General features: G+C 51.6%; 3 protein-coding genes across 3 annotated transcripts; all 3 read left to right on the forward strand.

Annotated features, from left to right (window-relative positions):
- Nucleotides 1-5951: 5951 nt before the first annotated feature.
- MYCGRDRAFT_73435 (ras GTPase activator) lies at nt 5952-8378 on the forward strand (the record flags this gene model as incomplete). The annotated part of the gene is made up of 4 exons (XM_003851553.1): nt 5952-6072; nt 6138-6271; nt 6326-6574; nt 6624-8378. The coding sequence occupies 4 exons, from the start codon at nt 5952-5954 to the stop codon at nt 8376-8378; spliced, it is 2259 nt and encodes a 752-aa protein (XP_003851601.1).
- A 760-nt stretch (nt 8379-9138) lies between these two features.
- On the forward strand, nt 9139-10056 carry MYCGRDRAFT_44136 (uncharacterized protein; the record flags this gene model as incomplete). Its single annotated transcript, XM_003851554.1, has 1 exon — nt 9139-10056. The coding sequence occupies one exon, from the start codon at nt 9139-9141 to the stop codon at nt 10054-10056; it is 918 nt and encodes a 305-aa protein (XP_003851602.1).
- Nucleotides 10057-10974: 918 nt separating this feature from the next.
- Nucleotides 10975-11270, forward strand: MYCGRDRAFT_43161 (uncharacterized protein; the record flags this gene model as incomplete). The annotated part of the gene is made up of 2 exons (XM_003851555.1): nt 10975-11089; nt 11155-11270. 2 exons carry the CDS (start codon nt 10975-10977, stop codon nt 11268-11270), a joined length of 231 nt encoding a protein of 76 aa, XP_003851603.1.
- Nucleotides 11271-11630: the final 360 nt, after the last annotated feature.

The raw sequence follows: 11630 nt of genomic DNA on the forward strand, positions 1-11630 counted from the left end.
TATGATCTCATTCTCTCGTGATTATTCACACCTCCGTGATATCACATCCTCTCATCGTCGGCGTATTCAATTTGCATTACCGGTCAAAGGGAATCGGCTGGAGGAAAACTGCATACAGGAAGTAGCGGAGCGTCGACAACGTTCACATTGAATGCAAGCATCAAACCTCGTCGAAAAGAATTGGCGGCTGGGTCGGGGGAAATACTATCGACCGGCGCCCCAAACGCTAGTCACCGGCGCCTTCGAATATTAACTGTATATATACAGATCTATACGTTATCCTGGCGTCTGCGAAGATAAGCCGCAAAGCTGGCCTATGTCTAAGCCTTTATACCTCTCTAACACTCGTTTTATATGCTCCTTTTTCGAAGGGCGCGGCGCCCGACTGCCGGTCGTAGGCTCCCTAGGTCGCCGCGAGCTTTAACATAGTTTTGCGCTGCCTTTACACCTCGTCTTAAGAGGGTAGGTAGAGGGACAAAGACAGAGAGGCAATTCCGGAGATATTAAAGCGTTAGGCAGGCTAACAGATGCGTAAAAGACATCGAGATTTCGGTGGGCGCCGGTGATTAGCTTTTGGGGCGCCGGTCGATAGTATTTCCCCTGGGTCGGTACCTAGTTTGCTCCCCGTTGTTAATCATAGCCTCACTCATTTTTATTCATAGCCTCAGCTAGTCACGTACACGGGACTCGAATCCACGCGTGTCGCGTTTCTCACCTGTTTTTGCAGTGATCTTAGACGCGTTTTGATCGCTGTCCCATGCCCTCGTCGTCGCCGTGGTATACCATGCCTCCTGTTGTTTCTGCTGTATCCGGCTCCACTGCCACCGCTATAGCTAGCTCCACCGCCGCGCCGCCGTCCACCTACGAACGCGCGTTTCTTAATAAGGATGATAAGGATAAGGACGATAGTAACATGCCGCAGGACGAGTTCGATAGACTGGAGCTATAGGAGAAGGAAGAGGTGTTGAAGGAGCGTGAGGAGCGTGAGGCTCGTCGCCGCCTTAAAGGATTCTATAGCGCTCTTAGTTAGCCGGATAACAATGATGGCGCGGTGGATAGTAGTGTTAATAAAGGAGCCACCGCCGCGCGGATTCAGGTCGATAAGAGCGCCTTCTTAATCGGCGGTGGTGGTCACCGCGCATCTTATTTTAATGCTATTGCTCCGCTAGTCGTCGAAGGGCTCCGATTTCCTTTACAGGAAGCTACTAAAGCATAGCTCTACAACTATACTAAGGAGACTAGCTAGGAGGCTGTTTATTCGAAGGGGCCGGATAAGAAGGGCGGTGTTGTTGTTAGTTAGAGGTGGATCTGTGCGAAGGGTGTTAGTAACGCTAACATAGTCAAGAGAAGGGCAGGACTCGATGCCGCTAGCATTGCTATTGTGCGCGAGTCGTCCTCGAAGAAGACTAGCTACACTATGTCGGCGATAGTGTCGAAGGTTAATAGGAAGTCGGCCAGCTCTAAGTGGAAGATATCCCTTGGTCGCCTTCTAGTCCACAACTACGCTAGTAGTAAGGCTATCGGACTACTACTACATCGCCGCAAAGGTCGAGGAGCTAAGATGCTCGAGTTTCTCGCCAACACACGCAAGGCTAGTATATCCGCGAAGGAGTGCCGTTACTAATGCAAGAAGCAGTTCGGCGGTAACTCTATAACTCCACAGCTAACTCGCGACGTTTACAACGTATAGCATGCCCTCCGATTAAAGCAGCTAGATAGCCTTACGCTAGTTAAGAGGGTGTTAAAAACGCTAGAAGATAAGGGCTACTAGCACAGTAAGCCTCTAAAGGATCGTGCTAACAACCTCCGAGGATTGGCATAGTGCCATCTACAACTGCTACAGATCTTTAAGGATAACAGCGACGTGTGGCTCGTAGACTGCACATACAAGACGCAACGATATAGCATCCCCCTTATGGTAGTAGTCATTCGCACACGCACCGGCATCTACCTGCCTGTGCTCTACGTCCTTATGCCGGACGAGACTAAGGAGGGCTTTACATAGGCATAGCAGTAGATCAAACGGTGTCTAGAAGAGCATAGCATCGACGAGCTATCGTATATAATACACGACCGTAACCGGCAGATGTAGAAGTTATTTGAAGCGGTGTTTCCTAGAGTGCGACACCGGCTCTGCATGTGGCACATGAACGTCGCTGTTAAGAGCAACGCTAATGCGAAGTTTGGTGTTAATGTGGTGCTAGTCCTTAGTAAGAAGGCGACGACTGCACGCAAGAAGGTCACTAAACAATAGCTTAAAGGATACAGAGCCTGCCTTAATGCCACAATACCAGCTGAATTCGAATTATAGTGCGACGTCTATAAGGCTGGCGCTAAGCTGCCCCTTGTGGACTCCTTTACGGATAAGGAGACGCTATTAACACCGGCTAAGAAGGCAACATAGCTCTACCTCTGCAACTCGTATCTGCTAATACAGTAGTAGAAGGAAGAGAAGGAGTTCTGCGTAAAGGCGTGGACCAAGAGTATATGTAGTTATAGCATTATAATAACCTCACCGTGTAAGGGTGCACACGGCGGTCTAAAGGCATAGCTCAAGTCGGCACGTAAGGACATCTTCAGCTTCTTTAACACTATAGAGCCCTATTACGAGCACCTTATCGATCGATACAAGGCGTCGCTTACAAAGGCTAAGGGCCTTACATCTACTTAGTTTAGAGGCAAGCCCTTCTGGTACAGAGTGGTAAACGTAGTGCATAAGGAAGCACTAAAGATAACCGCTTAGCAGATTATAAAGTGGAAGCAGCACAAGAAGATAGACGAGCTACCGCTATGCACTTACACCTTTAGGGCTAAGACCGGCACACCTTGTTTACACGAGCTAGGGCTATATCTTGAAGGGTGGGCTAATAACTAGCCGCTTACGCTAGACTGTACTATATTCGAGAAGGCGTAGATCCTTCCGAGTAGCCGGCTACTACCTGAGATTACGGCGACGACGATATACGACCCCCTCGTGCGTACTAACAAGCGCAAGCTCGAGTGGCAATAACAAGGCTCACAGCGTCTTAAGCGTAAGATAACTAGACCGGAACGGCTTACGCAACAGACTAAGGACGAGGCTATAGCACTGCACAACCGCCGCCGCAATAAGGAGCCTAGCAATCTATTACAGCGACTGCTACTAAGCTAACGACTCGGCTGCAACTGTAGTAGCAAGGGCGGCTGCAATCCTTAGAAGCGGCAGTGTAGCTGCGTAAAGGCTAGCACGTAATGCATAGAGTACTGCTATAGTAATAGACCGTGTAGCAACAAGCCAGCGGCAGTGCTAAATAAGGATCTTATAGCTAAACAAGTGGCGGCGGCGGTAAGGTCTTAACTGGCCGCAATACTTATAGCACCGCCGCAGCTATATTACTACGGCTATAGCTATAGCTAACAACACTAGCCTTAGAGCCAGCAGATGCCGCCGCCCTCTGGCTAACGACTCTACTACTACTAGCTCTAACAACATAGGACTTAGCAGCACAATCCTTACTAATATCAGTAGTAGAACGCGCCTTAGCAGCCTATTTAATAGGAGCTACCGGACCTCTGGCTACAGCGTTTACTGCAGCCGCGAGCTTTTTAACGTATGAACTACCTCTACTACTACGACCCCTTTAGTCAGCAAAACTAAAGGAGTTTCTCGCGCTCTTATTAGCTCACCGAGAATTACCGAATACACCGGCAATCGACAGATCTTACTATAAGAGTGGCCGTTTGCGCAAGTAAGAGATCTACGCAGGCGTTCTAAGGACTTTCTAGCATAGATTTTCCTTCCACTACCTCTACTACTATAACTACACTACATATATACATATTAATTACACGAGCTTTATCGCACGATGCTATCCTGTTACATGCACTATGTTTTATTGCGTTTACTATTGTGGTTGTGGTGTTGTTAACGTCGAGGGCAAAGTGAGGATCTTGGTGGAATTCTGACGTCACCACCTTGGCTGAGGCTATGAATAAAAATGAGTGAGGCTATGATTAACAACGGGGAGTTTGCTGGGATCCCGCGGGAATTCTTGCGTGCAGTTCTACACACGGGCAGTCAGCGGGTCAAAGAGCCCTGTCCCAAGTCCCGAAATGCCGAAGATGCCTGGGTTGGGCTTCAAGCCGTGCGGGCGAGTTTGCCTGTTTGGGCATTTTGCGCCGGGCAGGTCCATGAGGATGACGGGCTTTGGTGAGTAGTGTTGAAGGGGCTTTGGTGAGTAGTGTTGAAGTCTGTGGAGAGCTGGCGTGTGCAAACTTCGGTGTGGTTGTGATAGAGTTCGCTGGAAGCGCGGGAGTGAAATTAGATGTCTTGCATGTTCTTTGTGGTGATTAAGATGCGTCGGCGTGTATTGTTGCGATTGTAGCGGCAGGTGACGGTGCTGTCGTGATGGATGCGTTCAATGGTAGTCGCTGAATGTCGTCGTTCTGGACCATCGGTTTATTGGGGTTGTCGGAAGGTGGTGTTGAATGAAGAAGTGAAGTGAAGTGTGAGAGAGGGAACATGATTCAAGACGATTGCCAAGACAGGAAGAACAGTGCAGTGCTACGAGAGGGCGCCCCTGAAGTCCAAAAGAGAGGCAGATTATTAAACGGCCCGTCGGACGCTTGTGCCTGACTTGGTTGTACTTTGGTCTTTGGATTGGTCTGGAGTCTGGAAGGCAGATCAAACAGGAGGTGGCAGCATGTGTTGAATAGGTAGACAAGAATGTAATGTGTCGAAGAGCGAAATCTCCGGGCTGTGTCTCGTCTCTTGGGAGGCATTGGAAGTCAAGGTCACAAGGTCAACCTAATAAGCAATCTGAAGCCGGACCCCACGCGTTGCCACCTCCAACGCTCCAGATTCTCACATGGAGCAGCTTCCCCTGTCAATGCGACGGGAAACCTCCGCAGAGTGCACTCTAGACTCGTCTGCATCTGCATCTGCATACATTCATCACACGCAAGAAAGAGAGCGCCACTACTTGAGCGCCCATTTGGACTTTGCCACTCTTCTCTTCTCTTCTCAGTCCATCAATAGATCAGCGGGCATCAGTTCCGGCACTCCATCCATCGTCTTGCCCTGCTTCTGCTTCTGTAGCGTGGTACCTCATACATTGTCAGGTACTTGCTCCAAATCCTCCCTCCATTCTCCATTCTCCAGGCCAAGGATCTTCGCGCTTCATCCTCCTCGCCCATACTCCTACTACTGCTGCAGAAGTCCCGCTTTCCATTGTCCTCGTTTCCCTTCCTGTTGTGCGCGCCCGCGAAGAACCAACAGAGACCCGCCCAGCTGTCAATAATTCGCCAATCTCAATCTCCCGGCTTTGTGCTCCTTTCAACTCCACAAACCCTCCGGATAGCACTGCCTCCTACCCGGCCCCAGTCCGACGATACCTTGCAATCTCACGTCTTGCCCGCGCTTACATACTCCTCGATCGATCCATGTGCAGGCACGACTGAACGCTGCCATAGTTCTATCTACCGTCACTACCCGATATCATTCCCCGCCAGGCACCCCGTCGCCGACAACACCATCATCCCGCCGAGCCCCGGGTCCACCTCCACCTCCATCTCCTCCATTGCAGTGTTTCAGACACCACCGACCCGCCCGGCGCCCTGAGACAGCCGCGCCTGCACCACACCCGATTCCGGCCCTCTCAGGCACGCTGTGCGACATTGCGACACGGACACAAAAGCGCGCGCACACACCACCTCTTCTCCACCCCACGCAACGACAAAGCTTCACCACGCGCGCGCGGCGACTGCCGCATTCCAGGATCCCCTCCTGCGCAAATTCACCCTCGTCGTCGTCGATAGAGAGACAGGGAGCGCTATCGCAGAGCTGAGAGTCCGATAGCTGCTCCTCGTCCTCCTCACCCACCATCATGGCCGTGTCCATGCTCCAGACACCCAGCCGCGCTTCGACCTCCTCCGCCGCTTCGTCCTTTGTGCCGCTCAAGCGTGAAGGCACCATGTCGAGCCATGAGGGCGCCCGCTCGATTCGCGCTTCGAAGCGCTATTCCGTTACCGCGTTGTACCTGTCGATGAATGCGAATCAACGCGACTTGGAGATTGAGGACGATTTGGCAAGAGGTGAGACACATTGAGATATTGAGGAGATTGGGTGATACACATGGAGATGCTGACGATTGATACAGCTCAAAAAGCATTGAGGGATCTAAAGTCGAAGATATCGTCGCAATCGAAGAAGAACTTTGTGTTGGAGAAGGATGTGCGATATCTCGACTCTCGGATAGCATTGCTCGTGCAAAATCGCATGGCATTGGAGGAGGTATGGATAGACAATGCGAACGACTGAGGAAGCGTCGCTAACAACTCACAACAGAAGGAAGAAGTTGCCAGCCATCTGGATGACTCTCTGGACCTCTCCGAAGGATCATTCCCAAACGACGAGAAGACACAGAAGTACGGAAACCTTCTATTCCTGCTACAAAGCGAACCACGACACATTGCACATCTATGCCGACTAGTCACAATGGCCGAGATCGACCAACTACTACAAACAGTCATGTTCACGATCTACGGTAATCAATACGAGAGTCGAGAAGAGCATCTGCTTTTGACCATGTTCCAGGTATGTACATCGAGGATGATCACCGCGACAGAACTAACCAGTCCTCAAGTCCGTCCTCACATACCAATTCGATAACACACCCGATTACTCCTCACTTCTCCGCGCCAACACACCCGTCTCACGAATGATGACCACATACACACGAAGAGGACCCGGACAGAGCTATCTGAAGACAGTGCTGGCGGACCGGATCAACTCGTTGATTGAGATCAAAGATCTTGACTTGGAGATCAACCCACTCAAGGTCTACGAGAGCATGATTGGGAAGATTGAAGCTGATGGCGGCAAACTACCGGCGAACCTCCCGAAAGGCATCACGGCAGAGCAAGCTGCAGCGAATGAGAATGTGCAGAGAATCATTGCACCCAGAATTGAAATGTTGAACGAAATTGCAAAATCGTTCCTCGACACCATCATTGACGGACTGGACGAGACACCATACGGCATTCGCTGGATATGCAAGCAGATTCGATCTTTGACAAGGCGGAAATACCCCGACGCATCCGAGCAGACGATATGCACACTCATCGGTGGATTTTTCTTCCTTCGATTCATCAACCCTGCGATTGTCACTCCACGATCGTACATGCTCATTGAGCAGACGCCTGCCGAAAACCCGAAGCGGACGTTGACATACGTCGCCAAAATGCTGCAAAACCTGGCCAACAAGCCGAGTTATGCCAAAGAGCCATACATGCAGCGACTAGCACCCTTCATCGAGGACAACAAGGAACGAATCAACCGATTCATGCTCGACCTCTGCGAAGTCCAAGATTTCTACGAAACCCTCGAAATGGACAACTACGTCGCCCTCTCCAAAAAAGACCTGGAACTCTCCATCACCCTCAACGAAGTCTACGCCATGCACATGCTGATTGAAAAACACCAAATCGAGCTCGCCCGCGAAGAAACCTCTCACCTCTCCCAACTCCTCTCCGAACTCGGTCCCGCACCCGTTCAACTCCCCCGGAAAGAAAACCGCGCCATCAATCTCCCCCTCTACAGCAAATGGGAAGCCTCCCTCGACGACTTCACCGCTGCTCTCGACATCACTCAGGAAGAAGTCTATTTCATGGAAGCGAAGTCCACTTTCGTCATGATCCTCCGCTCCCTTCCCTCGAACTCCGCCGCTCTCCGCCGTCCACTCCGTCTTGAACGCGTCGCGGAAGCGGCCGCCACGACGAAGAATGACTCCGTCATGGTTAGAAAAGGAATCCGTGCGATGGAATTGCTGAATCAACTTCAAGAACTGGGCATCATTGACCGTGACGACAGTTATGCCTTGTTGAGGGATGAGGTGGAGCAGGAACTCGTCCACTTGGGATCCCTGAAAGAGAAAGTCCTCGTCGAAACGACAAAACTCGACGAAGTCTTCCGCACCATCCGCGACCACAACACCTACCTCGTCGGCCAACTCGAAACCTACAAATCCTACCTCCACAACGTCCGCGGCCAATCCGAAGGCACGGCCAAACGGGGCCAATCCGCCAAAGTCCTCGGTCCGTATAAATTCACCCACCAGGAACTCGAAAAGCAGGGTGTGATACAAAAGAGCAATGTCCCCGAAAATCGGAGAGGGAATATTTTCTTCAACATCACGAGTCCGAGTCCGGGCACGTTTGTGATTTCTCTGCATTACAAGGGAAGGAATCGGGGACTATTGGAATTGGATCTGAAGTTGGATGATTTGTTGGAGATGCAAAAGGAAGGGCAGGAGGATTTGGATTTGGAGTATGTGCAGTTTAATGTTACGAAGGTTTTGGGGTTGTTGAATAAGAGGTTTGCGAGGAAGAGGAATTGGTGAGGTGGACTCGAAGCTCAGAAGGCGAGGGATGCCGAGAGGGAAGAGGGAAGCGAGGATGAAAGTGGAGGAGACACGGGGCAGGCGAATTGGACGGAGGAAGATGGAGGAGAAGAGGATGGGAGAGTGATGAGGATGAGGAAGAACGAGACCATGTATTTGTACGACGATCTGGGAATGAGGTGGATTGGGACTGGGCGGGCTGGACGAAGTTGGGCGTGGGCGGATTCGGAGAGGGTCCCCTGCCGATGGGGTTTTGTGTTTTGTTGCGTTTTTCTTGTGATACCCGGAGTGGAAGAGAGTGTATGAGTGTGTGAGAGGAGGGAAGGAGAGGAGATTGAGAAGAGGAGAGGAGAGGGGAATGGAGAGGTGGAGAGACTGAGGGATTGAGCGGGGTGTGGTAGAGGATGATGAGATGAGAGCTGTATGAGTAGAAAGTATCCATATCCATAGTGGAGACCAACTCGGGACAGCAGACCGATTTTTATGGTGGGCATTTTCTATCCCTCAATTTAATCTCCAGTCTCGGACGTTGCCTGTGTTGGCTGAGTTGGCGGCGGCTGAGCTGCCTGCTCCTCGCCAGCGGCGCAGCATAAGCGCTGGTCACGTCTGCAGGGGCGACCATGCATATGTGTATTCGGCGGCTGCCTATTCACCACGTGCGCCTTGTAAAAACAGCGCTTCGAAGCTCTCTCTTCCTCTGTCTCTTCCTCTGTCTCTTCCTCTGTCCCTCACCTTCTACTCACTGTTCTACCTCTCCAGCATGCAGCAGGCCACGGACGAACTTTGCGCCCAACTGTCGGACCTGGAGTTCATAGACTCTCCTGGATACCTGCCATTCTGTCCTGCAACTTCACCTCGGTACAAGCACATCCAGCTGTCGCCTACACCACGCTTCCTGTTTCGAGTCTGGTCGCCAAAATCGGACGGCCAAACAGATGGCATATGGATAGACTCCCGAGACGCAGCGGCTAAGCTTGGGTCCGCAGCAGAGGACCTCTTCCAGACCAGCGACGTTGCTGCGACTGCTGCTGAAGTCGCGGATCATCTGTGGTGGCGTCGAGGCGAGAGAGCAGACAATTTGGTCTCGTGGACCAGTTCGCTGCTCTTCGCAATTCAATACATGATCTATCGGTATCGTCTCGAGAGCGATGGATCCGACCTGGACGAAATCATGCTCTGCATTCTTGACACTAGCGATTACCCGGCCGGGACTTTCGCCTGCGATATGGACCTCATCAAAGCGTTCTACGCGGAAAGTGAAGATCTGCAGAAGCTTCACAGGATGCGAACGGGTGGGATATACTATTACGGCGAATACCTCTCCCAAGGTTCCATCAAAGTCGAGGGGAAGTGTAAGATCGTCAGCGCCCAGGCTATGCTCGACTGCGGCCTTGCTTCGCTCTGGGCGTCGTTCGATCCTGAATTTGAGGGTGAGAATAGATGGGCGAAGGCGGTCGTACAGATTCGCCAGAGCTTGTTGTGCAGTGAGACTTCCTCGGACAACATTGACGATGAGCAAGCCGACATCGCGGTCCGGATTGCTGAGCTGTTTGGATCTGGATGGCGGTTACCCATGTCTGTCAACTTGCTGGCGCTACTTCCGGGTCAACTGCAGGCGGCAAGTATTGGGAGCATCTTGATAGGGAAGGGTGGCTACAAAGGTGATCCAACAGTTTGACATTCTGATTCCACGACTCCGCGAGACTGACGACCTGGAACAGACGACGCCCTCCGCATATGTGCACTCATGAACGTCCAGTCCTCGAGTGAAATGCCCGAAGTATGCCGGGTGCAGAAAATTTTGCTGCTCATACACGAGCTCCGGAGCCGGAGGAAAACAGAAGGTCCGTGGAAAATTTCCTGCGCGTGGCCGCACGGTCAGTCATTGACGAGATACACAGAGTTCCTTCGAGAAGCCATATCATCGGTTCGTTGTGCGAGCATGTATATGCATGGAATAGCAGACTTGACCGATGAAGATCGCTCGAAGTACTTGGAGCTCGTGCAGCAAGTACAATTCATGAGTCGTTCGCTCGAGCAGTCGATAGGAGAGGTGCCGAGAGTCGAACAGTGGAGAATGTAGATAATGGAGTTCAAGTTATGTAGCGTTGTCGAACAGTCTGGCTCAGGACGAAGTGAGGTGTCACAAGCACGAGCTGATAAGCTCCCTATCTTAGCGCCGTTCCGTTATCGTGATCGAGTCACGATGCCTGCTCCGCATACGACACCCTCCTCTTCCTCTCACCCTCATCCCCGACCTATGAGTCGACCTACTCAGCCTCCTACTACTGCCTGATTTACAACCTACAGCCACGTATCCTACGCCAACACCAGACAAGCACACCTAGAGATACATGACACCACCATGTCCTCCTCAATAGCCATCCCGCCTCGGCGTCAGCAGCCATACTCTATACCATCCAGCGCAAGTCCGAACTCCGCTTCACCTTCAAGTTTCGCTTCAGACATGAGCAGCACCTCTATGAGTCCGCCACGGTGGAAGGGAAAGCAAAGAGCTACAGAACCCGGATCATTCTCATCTTCACCTCTGTCTTCGTCGGCTGCAAGTAGCCTTTCAGCAAGAAGGCCGAGCTTGATGGGCACTTCACTGGCGAAATCGGAGTACACCGTGATTGACTTGGGACATGAAGATGGGGCGCCGAGGCTGGTGACTTGTGTCAAGTCGAGTCAAGGGTTTGATTGGAATCAAGGTACGTTGGGAGCATGTGGGAGTGGATTGAAAGGAAGGGTTAAAGTGCTGATTGGTGATTTGTAGAACTGTTCCTCCCGAGCTATGCAGACTACGACTCCAACGATCTCGAACATCGCCCAGACCCGATTGAGGAGATTGTGTTGACGGACGAGGAGGCGGCTGCTATGATGCCGCGGTGATGGAGATTAAGAGGAGGACTGATGGAAACGAACTTTGGTTAGCGATCGAGCATGGTACTTGGGACACTTTGAGCACAAGTTGGCTGCTTTGAGCTATGAGTTGGGAGTCGGTCGGATATACACGGGCGTTGGAACGGACATATAGCTGCGAGTTTGGTCGGCGTTTTGCAGTGCTGCAGCAGTACAACTACGAAGTATATAGATCTCTCGCTTTTGTGAGATAGTAAACGCAAGGTTCAAGATGGACAGCGTGGAAGTCCCCAGCTTCCTCCACATTTGTGAGCACACAGACTGTCAATCAGGGCATCGTCCATCACAGTCAACCGTCTCGTCTTCATTCCCGTGACTCGACCGCGGCAT

The sequence above is a fragment of the Zymoseptoria tritici genome, chromosome 6 (assembly GCF_000219625.1).
Source record: "Zymoseptoria tritici IPO323 chromosome 6, whole genome shotgun sequence".
Classification (NCBI taxonomy): domain Eukaryota; kingdom Fungi; phylum Ascomycota; class Dothideomycetes; order Mycosphaerellales; family Mycosphaerellaceae; genus Zymoseptoria; species Zymoseptoria tritici.